Here is a 15,686-nt window from a genome sequence, read left to right as displayed (position 1 = left end):
GCGATTTACGCAAGAACAACTCAGAAGTATCTGCAAATGAACAAAGTGGCTCTGAGGACATTTGAGGCTTTGCATTCTTGACATTTACCTTCACTCTGAGACTTTCTCGTGTAGGTGCTTGTCACTACGACTCAGTCACCCAAAGAGTTTAGATGATTGGTCTTCAGCTTTAACGAGGCTGATGTCTCCTTGGCATGTGGTCATGGTTCGATATGAAATGGAAAAATAAGAGAAGGCAGTTTCATGAAATGTTTTTATATAATTTTAAATAATATAAATTATAAACCTCAAAGCCGACAATTCTCCATGAAGGGGTGGAAAACATTACATGATATGATGCTTATAAAAAGTAGCATCTTTAACTTAGAAAGAACCTAAAAGATTATTTAATATCACCCCCTTATTTTTCTTCATGGAGCAAGAGAGAGTAAGCATGGTATGTTGTTGAGAGTCTGCAAAGTGTTTAATCGTTACTGGGAGACTCTGCTGTCAGACTCCCAGGCTAGAAATCCCATATCTTCTTATTTCTATCAGCAATACTTGGGCAAATTATTCATCATCACGTGCCTAAGTTTCCTCATGCTTATAGTTTGATTAATAATAACAACTCCCTCCATGTGAGGGATCTAACACAGGTAAAACTTTGATAATGTGTCTGACATATAGTGAGGACTTAATAAATTGTAGCTACTATTATTTGGTGAAAATTCAGGTCTAACCTAAAATGAGACTCAGCACCGAAGTGTGAGCTCCGTAAGGACAAAGAGTTATTTAATCTGCAGTGACAACCTCAGTGGTACTTAGAACAGTGCTTTACAAATGGAGGTCATCAGTGATTACTGAGGGAATGGATGTTCTCTTTGGTCTACTTCTTTTTTTCATTATAAACATTGCTCTATTGTACATTTAAAATACATGTACTCTGAGAATAGGATGGCATAGTAGAATTTAATTCAGGACATTTACTAATTCATAGGAATATGTTTCAGCCCATAATTTTATTTTATTGAAAAAAGCATCTATTTCTAGATTCCAAAATACATTTTAGTAATAGCTAATCCTACCTGTGAAAGAAGAGTGATTTCCTAATGACAGCATGTATATAAAAAAATTGAAGGCTTTATAACAGAATTGTCACATAGGGTACAAACCCCTATATTTAATTATTCCTTAGCAGAAAATCATTCAGAATATAAAGAGCCACTATTGTTTTATCCTTTTAAAAACTCTAAACTCATTGAGGACATAATTTGTGCCTATGCCCCCATATCATCAGGGAATTAAATCTCCCAAGAATTATGAAGCAATGGGATTCATTATTTTAACTTATGCCAGATGTCTTAGTATTTTTTTGGCTTGCAGGAAATATTGTTTTCTTGTTTACAATATGCAAAATAAAATAATGCAAGGCATAGCGAGCAAGTTTTGAAGTCTGGAAAACCATTCGAAGATCAATTAACTTTGTTGAACTTGGAGTAGTTAGCTACAGATTCTAAGCCTTGCCCTTATAGTGAATATAATACCATCTGTATTTTATTATTTCAACAAAGAACCTATATTCTCTATTTTTTTATGACTCTAGTTCTTGTTTAAAATTTCCCCTTCCTCCAGAAGACTTTTATGTATCATTTTGTTCCTACATATTAACAACTATAGTTATAAAATTTGCATATTCCTTATCAGTTCTCATCTATCCATAAGCAATTTTAAATAACAGGTGGTCTGTATGCGTAAACATGTGGTTATAAGACTTTACGTCTAAATAACAGTGTTAAACATAGTCCACTATACTCTATGAATTAGGCTTTTTCTTAAGTGTATAATATATTTTATTGTTAATACGACGTATTGTAGTTTTTAAGTCTCCTTTCAATATATAGAGGGTTTTGATTTTTCCTTTTTAGGAAACTCTTCATAAATACAAGTTGGTGCTTTAGCTCATTTTCTATATCAAGGTAGATTTCCACAGTATTGTTTGTACTTCTTTTTGTGTTATTCTTTTTGGACATACTCATATGTAAAATTACTACCAGTAATGTTAGGAGTCAGTCACGTTAGGAGTGTTCATTTTGTTGCATGTATGTGTGAATATAAATTTAACACAGAAAACATTCATGCATTAGGTAGAATTTATTGGAACTCTAATTTGTTTCATTTCTCAATGCCATAGTATGCCAGCTACTATGATTTTTTTTTAATGATTAAAAGAAGAAAAATCCTTTATTTCAGGAAGTCTCTCTTAAGAGGTAAACTTCTGAATGTAAGAAACATTTTGTTTCCAGATTAATACATTGTGGGTAGAGATTGGTATTGACTTGATCTTAACTCCCACTCCTAACAAACATAGAAGCTTTACGTATCATCGAAGACTCTCAAAATAATCATAAGTAAAATAATTTCAAGGGCAAAGTAATAGTAGTTTGAATTAGAAGGAACCTAGACAACCATCCAGTGTAATACTGTTATGGAACTGTTTTGAATTCCTGCTTTGTCTTACTTTCATATTGAAATTCTAACATTAGTAAATAAAATCCTTTAATCTTATGTCATGGGATCTGGATGATATTGGAAATATGCACTTTTTGTTTGGTTGTTATCTTGCTTATAAAATTAATTGTTGTTTTTCATTAATAATTAGTATATAAAGAACAAGTCCCAGTTTTCCTTAATCCTAGTATTTTAGAAAGTTATCACAATGTATTTATTTTTGTACCATTCATTTTTTATAAAAGGCTATACGAAATCATTTGCCCTTCCCATAACAGATCATCTTCATTTTAATATCTGTATAATGTTCTAGTGTAATAATCTGTCATATTGATAGCAACTCTGTCCTCTATGATCCCAGCCAGCACACCCTTGCAGGGTGTCCAGTAATGTAGCCAGCTTCTGTTCTGTCTGCCATCTGCCTTTGCTTGGCCGGTCATTAAATGCAGGCATCCTCACTTTGCACAGTGCTTTGGTAATGGAGATCCATGCAAAGCACAGACGTATTTCCAGTCTGCACAAATTGCAGTTAACATGGTAGTGTGTAAAGTGAGGGCTGCCCATATGTAATATAGCACTTACTTCCCTTTTCTCAATTACAAAACACACATTGCAATGAAAAGCTTCTTCCAAGTGTCTTATTACGAGTTTAGCACATTCTTAAAATTAAAATAGCTGAGTAAAAGGGTACAAAAATTTTTAAGAATCCTTAAAACAGAGGTCCCCAACCCCTGGGCCGCGGACAGGTACCTGCCCATAGTCTGTTAGGAACTGAGCCGCACATCAGAAAGTGAGCGACAAGCGAGCAAGCTAAGCTTCATCTGTATGTGCAGCCGCTCTACAGCACTAGCATCACCGCTCAGCTCCACCAAAAATCATCAGGCATTAGATTCTTGTCGGAGCCCCAGTCCCTTGTGCCAAAAAGGCTGAAGATCGCTGAAACATAATGTAAAATTGAATTCCAGAAAAACTGTATATTATTCTTTTCCCTGACACCCTCAATGCATAAAATGCTAATATTCTTAAATCCTCTTGAATATAAACACACAAAAGCTTATCTTATTTCACATTTTGGCTACTAATATTTTGTCTCATTGAGTTAGCATTTTTCTATATTTATCAATTTTCTATACTCAACTTTTAAATTTATTTACATGGTGATGCTTTAGCGCCTTGGGTGAATTCTTTGAATTTATCATATCTTAATGTTTATTACATTACTTTATTTGGAACAAATATTTTCCAAAACTTGTGGGCATGTCAATTCTTTTGGGGGACAGTTGCTAGTAAAGAACAAACTCGTTAGGAATATGATTCTGTATTTAGACATCTTTACTGAAAAATAATGTCGCATTATGGGCACTAGTATAGTGAAAACTAAATGTGTAAAAGTGTTAACAAATGCACAGTGTTAATGTGCCAACGTTAAATGTTTTCTCTGCATTATACGCTACGAGCACCTCTCTGCTTTTCTGGCCATAAATTATAACCTGCCTGTAAACTTTCATTTCTAAGCTGACTTCTTCATGGTCTCTATTTTACACATCTCCTCATCGAATCTGGGGACCAAGCTATATCAATGCTACTAAGACTAAAATATTTTTTCAAATTTTCCAAGTAGTTTACAGGAGATATTATTGTGTATATATCCATATTTGGTTTTCATGCATATGTGTGCACATACTTTTTAGATGAATCATCATATACATAACTACTGGGTTAAAAATATGGGCTAGCTAGAAGCATCCGATGTGCATTCTCCTAAGATAAATTCGAAAGGCAAGAATAATGAAGGTAGAATTTCTCCATCAGAAATTAACATATTTGAAATCATATTTATAATAATTTGGTTTAAAGTATATGTATATCTTAAAATATATGTATAGTCAAAAGAATAGAAGAAATAGGTCATAGACTAAATCATGCTGAACTTTAAATGGAAATTGGAATCAGGAACTCTATTAGAGTCAGAAGCCCTGCTATTCATTTCTAGGCTATAATTACTATCTTATCACAGACACTTAGTAATTTCAAATTAACTGATACCTAAACTCTATACTGATGAAAGAGTTTTTCCATAATCCTTTGCGGCAAGGCGTGGATCACATGCTTGTTCCTTAGACAACTTTTGCCAGCATTCTCATTGCTTTTATGGAGAATCAGGTTTTGTAAGGTAATGACTCTGCCATTCAGAAAGTTGAGCTTCCTCTCTATACAATGTTTTGGTGATTTTTTTAAAGTTGTATTAATAGTTTGTTCATTTTTATTGTTGTATAGTATTCCATTATATGAATATATCAATTTTTAAAAATCTCTGTATCTGCCAATACATATTTGAGTTTCTTTATATGATTATGTTCTTTTTTTCTCTTGGATAAATAATTAATACTTACTAAGCCATAGTTTTATAGGGACTGCAACTTTTAAAGAAATTTCATAAGGAATAGCCAGTTTTCCAAAGCATTTAAATTATTTTATACTCTATCAAGTGACTTATTCTGAGATTATAATTATTTGAATTATCTTTTCATTGTCAATTTAAAAAATTCTTGCCATTGATGGGGTTGTGGAGTGGTATTCCATTGTAGATATAATTGCATTTCTTTGAAAATGATAGATGTTGAAGTTCTCTTCACGTGGTTATCGGTTGTTTGCATATCTTCTTTCATGAAGTGTCTATTCATCTAGACATTTAAAAACGAGCTTATTAGTTTATTGTGGAAGATCTTCATGCATTCTGAATACAAATACTTTGTCAGAATGACACCAGGTGAACATTTTTTCCAGTCTCTGGCTTTCCTAGTCTTTCTACTCCTCACAACTCTCACTTTTCTTCTCCTCACTCTTATTAGACCTCACCTCACTATTTATAAACTTTCTTTAAATTTCTCCCTAACACACATCAGAAACATTGAAGCCTACTGATTGGACTTTCCTGCTCTTTACCATACTATAAATGCAAAATGTATCTACCCATATTTTTCTCAATCCAGAGTATTAAAAGTGATGGTTGATTTCTTTCTATGTGCTAAAGATCCTATGCACAGTATCAAGCAGTGTATACTAAATGTTGGGTAAGTGTATTAGCTTTAGAGGAGAATCTAGTTCCCAGAGCATCAAATTAAGGCTATGACCCTGAGGAACAAAGAGTAATTTAATTGATCTTCAGAATTATTTAAAAAATACTCTAGGGAATGTACTTGAAAAATACACTATAAATCTTCCCTCCCTGTTTTTCACTAAATATGGTAAGTCAACTATACAGGTAGGTCATTTTCTACATTTGTTCTCCAAAATACATTTTGTTCTATTGAGTGAAGATTAGTATCTCACTAATGTGCAAAAAAAAAAAAAAAAAAAAGCATCTAAAAAAATCCTGCCTTCACTTCCTTTATAATACATGCTTGTAACTGATGTTATGATATATATTTTTGTCTATATGTTTAATAATGTCCTTCTCCTGTAGCGTATGCTCCATGAGGATGGGGAATTTATTCATGCTGGAACCCCAGAACATAGAACAAAAAAAAATATCAAAATTTTCAGTGTACATGAATAAGTGAGTGGGTGCACTTACAAAGCAGAGAGAACAGTTCTCATTCTGTATATTCTTATCCGTGTATCAAGAGATAAATTTCACCAATGTCCTCTAAATAAAATTAAGTCAGACTACTAGGGATTTCAAGTGAAAATGTTATGCTGACTATATATCCTCTAGTCTATATCTAGAATAATAGCAGATCTGAGCTGGAAGGACCCTAAAAATCTAACTATCATCATTTGTTCATTTAAATAATGTTATGGACTTGCTGTGTTTTCATATCTGAGTTTTATTCCTTCGGCTTTAATTTTTCACAATATTTGAAAAATATATCAAATACGAAGTTCTCTAAGAAGACAGGTATAAATGTATAGCTATATACATAATATGTTTTATTATTACATTAATTATATAAATTAATATGTAATTACATATAAGTATATAATTATGTACATATGAGAGAGAATGTGTGTGTGTTGTTATATTGAAAGAGATAACACAAAGATATAATGTGAACAGATTTACGCAGACATTCTGACGTGTTTATTGAAAAAGAGAAATTTCCATATAATGAATAAATCAATGATGAAACGATGACATGGATAAAATAAATGCGGAATCTGGATCGCACAGAATTCTTCACGTTCTTTGTCACTTTCAGTTTTCAAGGAAAAAGAAGATGTCTTCCAGAAATCACACAATCGTGACAGAATTCATTCTCTTAGGACTCACGGATGACCCAGTACTAGAGAAGGTCCTGTTTGGGGTGTTTCTGGTCATCTACCTAATTACGCTGGCAGGCAATCTGTGCATGATCATGCTGATCAGGACCAATTCCCACCTCCAAACTCCCATGTATTTCTTCCTTAGCCACCTCTCCTTTGTAGACATTTGCTATTCTTCCAATGTCACTCCCAACATGCTGTACGATTTCCTCTCAGACCAGAAGACCATCTCTTATGCTGGATGCTTCATGCAATGTCTTCTCTTCATTGCCCTGGTGATCACTGAGTTTTATATCCTCGCTTCAATGGCATTGGATCGCTATGTAGCCATCTGCAGCCCTTTACATTACACTACCAGAATGTCCAAGGATATTTGTTTCTCTTTAGTCATGGTCCCTTATGCTTTTGGCTTCCTTAATGGACTCTCTCAGGCACTGCTGACTTTCCACTTGTCCTTCTGTGGCTCTCTTGAAATCAATCATTTCTACTGTGCTGATCCTCCTCTTCTAATGCTGGCCTGCAATGACACCTACATCAAAAAGATGGCAATGTTTATAGTTGCTGGTTTTACTCTGTCGAGCTCTCTCTTCATCATTCTCCTGTCCTACCTTTTCATTACTGCAGCCATCTTGAGGATGCGTTCTGCTGAAGGCAGGCACAAAGCCTTTTCTACTTGTGGTTCCCACCTGGCAACAGTCACTGTATTTTATGGAACCCTCTTCTGCATGTACTTAAGACCCCCATCTGAGAAGTCGGTAAAGGAGTCCAAAATAATTGCAGTCTTTTATACTTTTTTGAGCCCAATGTTGAACCCGTTGGTCTACAGTTTAAGGAACAAGGATGTGATCCATGCCTTGCAGCAAATGATTAAGGGAAATCTTGTAAAACTGTAGTCTAGGCATCAGTCAATTTGATATTACTGTGTCTGTGATAAGACAGTGACTCCTTTCAGAGTACTCACCTACCACACTGTAGTCATGATTTATTTATCTTCATGAACTCTCAGTGATATTAGCCAAATTCTCCTCAAAATTTATACTTTCAAGAGAAATTGTTCTTGTAAAAGCTGTAACATTAAAATTAAATATCATTTTCTTTAGCAGAGAATCTCTGAAAATAAATTGGTCAGTACTTAGTAATTACATATAATACTTTCATTTCTTTACTTCCTAGGGAGTAAGTTTGTAAATAAGTACCTCAGAGTGAAGTAATTAACTCATTCTGATGAGAACATTGGAAATCCATCCTCTCTGAATTGTATGGTCTTCGGAACCATAGTGAGGTTTAAATAAGGTGATTAGTTTTATATTTTTAAAAAGTTATGAAATAGTTTATTATCAGTATAATATACATTAATATCAATGGTGCTTCACTAATTGCTGGAATTGCCTTGAAGAAACTTTTAATAAATGGATCACCCACAGGTTTAAACTTTTTGTACTATTCTTCCCAACTCACATTATACTGATTCCGAGAAACTTTTGTCTATTTCTAAATACTGTTTATGCTCAAATTTGAAAATAAACTGTCAGCATCTGTTCATGAGAGTTCAGAAATATGGATCAAATTTAATCCTCAAATAGTATCATGGCATTCTAGATATATTTTTCTTGTTGTAGCTCAGACTTAGGTCAACTTATTAAGGGTAATAGACTCTATCGATTGGCTTCTGCAGACCTGAGAATGCCTTGAAATAGTGTACACATGAGTAAATATGTATACATGTTTCTGGAGTAGAACACCCAATATTTACTTTGGCTTGTAAAACTGTGAATCATATTTTCTAGACAAGTTTGTTCCAGTAGTTTTAAAAATTTCTATTGAGAAAATTAATGGTAAGGAAAATTATATAAAGAGATACATAATTCATTCACATTCATCATGCATTATTAGTCAACTGGATGACCTCATATTGAAATACATATTAACTTTCTTTAAATTCCTTAAACATTTGGCATTCTAATATTGTGCACTTTGATTTTAACTAAGACCACAAGACTAAGTGCTCATCTGATATCAATAGCTATATTTATTGTAATATGTTCAAATTATTTACCAGAAAATTTCCCAGATGACATGCAGGTTTAAAAAATTATGCTCTATTCTTCAGTTTCAGTTGATTAAATAAGGCTGTTTCTATCAAATATGTTCACTATGAATACTTAAATTACAGATGGATATGAGAAAGTAACATTTATTACTTATATGTCCTAAACCAATGGACTTCTGTTTGTATTTTGTTATGTTTTTTTCATAAAATCGATAAGTATATATATTCTTAGAATTCATAAAACAAAATTGAACATCGTTTTCACTTGATAATAAGATGTTTGCATTTTAGTGTACATCATTTTTAATGTAGTATAATGCACAGCATCAAATCATATTTGAACTTAAGTACAAAAATATTACATATCTATAGTAGAAAGAGAATTGGAAATACTACAATATTTTTCAATTTGAGAATAAAGTTCAATTTCAATTTTGGAATAAAAGTAAAATTTACTTGCAGCTTCCTGTTAAAAAAAGCTACTCTGTGTTTTTTGTATATATTTTTTCCACTTAAATTATATTACAAAATCATTATGCCATTATATCGATGTATTGTTGTTACTGTTGACTCATATCTCTATGTACATATCCTTCTAATTGTTCCTTTAGGACAGTTTTCTAAATGTGAGAGTGCTGATTTAAATGCTTTGAACATTTTTAAAGCTTTTGCTAAATTCTTTTGTGGGTAAAATTTTCTCCAGAAATCATCAAAGCATCAACCATTTACACTAATCACTAATGATGTTTAATGTTTGAAAATAACCATTTCACTGTACATTTATTATTAGATAATACCATGTAAGATTATTTGCTTCTTCGTTGGCTCAACTAAAATTCTTTGGAAAGAAATCTGTTTTAATTTGAACAGAAGAATGAAAATACATGTTTTAAGAATAAGAGATATCCATAAGTTTGATGATTGCTGTTCATGTTATTTCTGATGATTACTCACATAAAGAATATTTTATTTTTATTTTTCATTTTGTAGCTTTTATCCATCCTAAAATTAAATAAGCAAACGTCTATATTGTTATTGATTTTTCACAGTCATATTTTATAGAAATATCTTAAATTATTTTAGATGCAATTTTTTGATGTTATAATATTGTATATAACATTTTCCCTCACATTTTAACCCACTTATTAAGCAACCATTTATTTTTGCACTGATTTGTAATGCTATCTTCATTGCACACTAAATAAATTTATTTCTATTTCTTCTTTGACCAATCTGTATATGTATTTTAAGCCAAATTCTTTTAATTAATGTAGATTAAAATATTTTAAATTCTAGTAGAGAAATTCTACCTTTTTTTTTTTTCAAATTTATCTCAGGAGAATGCAAATCAGAGTCTCCTAGATATCCAATATTTTTGACCCAGAAATTATGCAATAATGGTTCAATTTATAAAGTGTATGCATACAGATACATAAAATCAAATATGGCTACACATACATCTATTGTAAATTATTTGGAAAATGTGAAAAATATTAGGTATTCACAGTATTGTTATAGCTCGGTCTCCAGATCCAGTGGGGAGATGTATGGAATGGAGGTCCGCGAGAGTTCCACTTAGATTTGAAAAGTTATGGGTCTGTTAAAAAGTTTTTCCAGAATGGCAGAAAGATGCTTGTGGCCTATTGATGAGGAGAAAAACATGTAACCTTGGCACATTAAAGCTGTTTATTTATTAATGCTTTGACACAAACATTTCATTTTGTACCAGATCGGTTTCTATAATGAACATATTTTTTCAACATATCTAGCTAAATACAGAATCTTATCCCTAAATACATTTTCCTTTTGCCGGCAAATATTCCCCCAAAGAACTGAGAGAATCACACGTATGCCTCGACTGAGTCATTCTAAGTAGGGCACATGCGAGGTTAATCTCTGCAGACAGAAACAGGGCAGTCTGCTTTATGTAAGTGTCAGAACACGTCAACATTAAGAGGGGTGGGTCAGTGCAGTAGAAATGGTTGATGGTGTTGGGCTCACAAAATGACAAGTGAGAGGTCAATATTACCTGCATTGTGCTCATCATAGATGGGGTAAAAGGAGTCAAATATGCGATGACAGAAAGAAATCTAACAATGGGCAGTTAACACGCAATGCAATATATATATCTCCCTTACTGTTAAATTGTACATCTGAAACCTACTAGATTTTGTAAACTGCCACCATAATAAAAATTAATAATAATAAAAAAGATCCCCAGAGGTAGGGAAAGTGACCAGGCAGATGCACAGTGGCTTGGACATTCTGCTGTTGTGATGCAAAGGACTGCAGATTGCCACATACCTCATAGGATATGGCACCAAGTGTGTAGTAGTCAGTGAAGAGCAGAGTCACCAAAATAAGACATTGAGCCAGATGCCCTAAGTAGGAAATGATTTTCTTCTCAGATAAGAAAGTAACAAGCATCTGGGGAATGACATTAGTGAAATAAAAATTTTCCACACATGCTAAATGGATGAGGAAAACATGCATGGGGGTTTGCAGCCAGGGAGTGGATCTCATTAATAAAATCAGTCCGAAGTTCCCAATGTGATGATGAGGTAAATCAGAAGAAACAGCACAGAAAGGATGGGCTGCAGCTCTTGTTGGCTGGTCAGTCCCAGCAGAATAAACTCGGTTGCCTCAGGGCTGTGGTGCTGGGGGACAATCTTCATCTTCATATTCTCTAACAAAAAATAATTTTTTTGATACAAAAAGAATAATTTTTCAGATACAAAAAGAAATCAATTGTATGCAATCTAAGAAGGACAAAATTAATGGGCACTGAAAGAAACTGGTTTTGAAAAGAGAGATGTAAAGAGGTTATTTTCTTAGAGATGAAAGAGTTTCAATAGATGCCTTAGGTTTTTGTTGGTGTTGATTAAAGTGGACAATACATTTAAGAAACATATTTCAAGTCTATGCACCATACTGTGCTGGCTGCCTTGCAACTTCCACCTTAACTTTGCTAGCACACATGGAATTTGGCTTAGCTTACTGGCGTCCCTAATCAGACCATGGAATTGGAACTCCTGATGTCAAACATGGCCATCACAGTCTGATTGTGACATCAATGTTTGACTGGGAAGTGGGAAGAACAGGCGAGTCTCTGACCATCGTCAGTGAAGGCAAACCTTCTGTATTTGGTAGCATATACTTCTAGAGAGCCTATTGTATATTTATTCATGTTTAGTTTCTTCCTTGTTTCTTATTTATTCTCCAAGAGCAATGAACTTCTCCTGGTCTTTTGGTGATCTGTCCATCCCATTTCTTTTATTCCAAATCAAGAAATAATAGTCTGTATTGCTTCTTTATGTAATGTCATCTTTGATCTCATTAATATATTTTATCACAAAATATCTCAGTTTATTTCATATTTTATAAGTGTATTTCATATTTGTATCTTCATTGATCTCAAACCCTTATTTTCACACTTTATATTTAAATTATCAGGAAATATTATCTGCTCTACTTTAGAAATAATTTGTAAAGATCTATGCACCCCAATATTCATAGCAGCACAATTTACAATAGCTTAGATATGAACACAACCTAAATGCCCATCAACAGATGATTGGATAAAGAAGGTATGGTTTATATATACAATGGAATATTACCCAGCCATTAAAACAATGAAATTCAACCATGTGCAATGAAATCAATGGACCTATGCTGAGTGAAATAAGTCAAACAGAGAAAAATAAATACCACATAATTTCCCCTTACATGTGGAATCTAAGTAACAAAAAGAACAAACTAATAAAAAGCAGACTCAGAAATATAGTGGACAATTTTTGACAGACAGAGAGGAGTGGGGCTTAGGAGGCTAGGGGAATGGGGTGAAGGGTTAAAGAAGTACAAATTACTAGTTGATAGATGGTCACAGGAATGGGGAGTACAGCATAGGGAATGCAGTCAGCATTAATATATTGGCTAGGTGGAAAACCAGAGGAGAGAAGGAGCAATTAGGGAGATCGTTTTGTAAACTATAAAAATGTCTAACCAATGTGTTGTGTACTTCAACCTAATTAAAATAAATAAATAAATTTAAAAATATTACATTTTGAATCTTAAAACAGCCTCTCAGTATTTCCTTCGCTATCAGTATGGTCTAAGAAAAAATTATCTCTTGCTTAAGCTGCAATAATGAACTTCCTCTTTCATTATTGAAATATTCAATCTCCCAACCCAAGTCAGTGATCTTTTATGATCATAGCATGTTACTACAGACTTTGTAGAATAGTCTAGGATTTTCTATCAACTTGAGTTAAAATTCAAAGTTGTTACCAGAGTCTAGAGGGACTGATATTTTCCTACTCGCTCTCCAAACCCTTCGATCACTTTCTCTTCAGTCCTCCTTCTCCTGCTTCACTGACCACCTTCCTAGCTTTTTTTTGAACAAGCTGAGCACATTCTTATATCAAGGCCTTTGCACACATTGTTCTCTTGGGCCTAGAATACTCTTTCTCCAGACTTTTCAGTGATGCATTTCATCACTTCTAAGAGATCTCTCTTCTGAAAACACCTCTTATGAAAGGCATTGCCTGGCCTCTTGTCTAAGTTAAGCTTCATTCCAAATAGCTCTGTAATCATCAACCATGATCTATTTTTTTCTGTATATCATATATCACTTCAGAAATTATTTATTTATGTAAATAATTTTTATCAATATATTTTGCTGTCTGCCCCTCAATTATAAAGGTAGCCATGCGAGGGCAGGAACTTTATTTGCGTCATATTCCCAGAACTTGGGTGAATGCCCGAATCATAACCAATACGCAGTATCAATTTGTTGAATAAGTGAGAGAACTTTGCCAGCTCACACCAGCCGATTTTTCATACTATGTCTTACTTCCTTGATAATACCAGTAGAGCTGGAGTTACTACAGAAAACTCTAGCTGCCATATAAACAATGTACAAGAGGTAGCACAGTTAGGGGTTTCCTGTAATAACACAAGCTAGTGATAATGGTGCCTGACCTAAAATCTTGATAATTGCTGGTTAAAACTTGTAGATTGGACTTTTGGAAACAGATATTGTTTCCAAACAATATCTGTTTAAAGAAATAATATATTCACAAATGTAACACTTAGATCAGTGGTTATCAACTCTGGCTTCACATTAGAATCAGGTGTGAAGTTTTTAAAAATATTGATACTTGGGGGCTACCTCAGCTCAGATGGAGCACACACACTGATATATATTTAATAAGTTTCCACATAACTAATGCACAACTAGAGTTGAGTCACTGAATTAGACAATTGAAATGTTTAAACTAAATAAAGACATTTTATCCTCTGATATAGCTTACAACTTCCACTTACATTAGATTCTGAGACAGTGTCACAAATTCCCCCTAAATATAGAACTTGCTGTCATCAATGTATACAAAATATTTCTCTATTAGTTTGAAGAGGGAAAAACGCCAACCACTGACTTTAGCCCTCCTAGTATTCTGCTGGTTTGAGAAAGAATGAAAAGAAATTATCTCCCCAAAAGTCTCCATAATTCTATCTCATCTTTTTGTACTCAAGCAACATAAGGGAAAGAAAGAAAACTTATTTATCACACACACAGTCCAGGGCTTGATTTCTGGAATGCACATGAAAAAAAAAACACAAGGTGGAAGTAAATTTAGTATAATTATATTCCAAGTTATGAGCTAAAATAAGGGAATGAGAGAGAAGAACCTGTGTGCTAGCATTCTCACTAAAGTGTTTAGAATTATAAAAATGCCAGCACAGATTGTTGGAGTTGAATGGCAACTTTTCAGTCTCATATCACATAGTGTTGTCTGCAATGTCATGAGCCTCCACCAGAGGGATACACACCAAATTGTTAGGGAGCCTTCATTCAGTGCTTCTCTCTCATTCCAAGAGGAAGAAGACAAGCGAGAAACTTAGAGGGATAAAAATATCCAAAAGAAGATATTAATTAAATCTATAAAATCATTACAGATGAAATAATAGAATTATTGAAAAGAACCTCAATTATGCTTAAGGTATGGTATGAATTAAACATCTATGTACAATGCAGGGGAAAGATATAAACAACTTTAAGCCCTATGGAATCTTTTCTGAGAACTTTGACCAAAATGAATGCCTCAGCTAGAAAGTCAGTGAAATCCATAGCAGTATTGGGGAGGAACACAAACACGGCAGAGAAAAGTGGATTCTCCTTGAACAACGCACTGTAACTTGTTCTGATGATCCTGGATATAACAATACTACCAGATTTCAGTTCACACCTAATTGGAAAAACTTAAGAGAAGCCCCTTCAAATGAGGAAGAAAAGGCGTTCGCGTTAAAATTTTTTTTCTCCCCACCCTTAATCCTACACTCATCTACCCAAATTTCTTTAAACTTTTCTCTTAGCGACAAGCATATGAAGTCATTAAAGGCATATGGAGTAGGAGTATATTTTTCTTGGGCCAAATTCTCAGGCTCTAGATTTGGAGAAGATAAACGAGTTAAAAGGGATGTGGCTAAAGATTTGGCTAGAGTTCAATATGTAACCTGCTCTTAATCTTAGCTGTGTTGTGAAAGCGATCTGTAACCAAGGTCAGGGATAGTTTGAAGGCTTCTCCAACCTCCTAATGCACCATAAGTCATCTGCTATCTTTGTGGGAGAGAGCCTGAGGTCTGTTTGCCCATGGTTTTGTCTTAACGTGGCAATACTTATGGTCACTACCAATTCCATTTTATGTTCAAACAAAGAAATAGTGATAAATCAATCAATATTTCTTATGAGTTCTTGATTTTTTCAAAACTACCAGACTTACCTATGGAGGTATAGTGATTTCTTAGCCTCCTTGAATGTCCCCCAAGTAAGAGGATTTATACCAGAATGACTAACTTTGGGAGACTCATTCCTGAAACATTC

General features: G+C 33.7%; 1 protein-coding gene across 1 annotated transcript; it reads left to right on the top strand.

Moving 5' to 3' along the window:
• The first annotated feature begins 6,646 nt into the window (after positions 1 to 6,646).
• On the top strand, positions 6,647 to 7,677 carry LOC107499164 (olfactory receptor 5M10). Its single transcript, XM_016123092.2, has one exon. It carries the CDS (start codon positions 6,708 to 6,710, stop codon positions 7,644 to 7,646), a length of 939 nt encoding a protein of 312 aa, XP_015978578.2. The 5' UTR covers positions 6,647 to 6,707; the 3' UTR covers positions 7,647 to 7,677.
• The last annotated feature ends 8,009 nt before the right edge of the window (positions 7,678 to 15,686 follow it).

This window comes from Rousettus aegyptiacus, unplaced genomic scaffold, assembly GCF_014176215.1.
Source record: "Rousettus aegyptiacus isolate mRouAeg1 unplaced genomic scaffold, mRouAeg1.p scaffold_m13_p_5, whole genome shotgun sequence".
Taxonomy (NCBI): Eukaryota; Metazoa; Chordata; class Mammalia; order Chiroptera; family Pteropodidae; genus Rousettus; species Rousettus aegyptiacus.
Note: the sequence above shows the minus strand (reverse complement) of the source record. Positions and strands in the feature narration are given on the sequence as shown.

Bases quoted from the DNA above. Each gene is read 5' to 3' on its own strand.
- LOC107499164 (XM_016123092.2), top strand. From the start codon at position 6,708: ATGTCTTCCAGAAATCACACAATCGTGACAGAATTCATTCTCTTAGGA.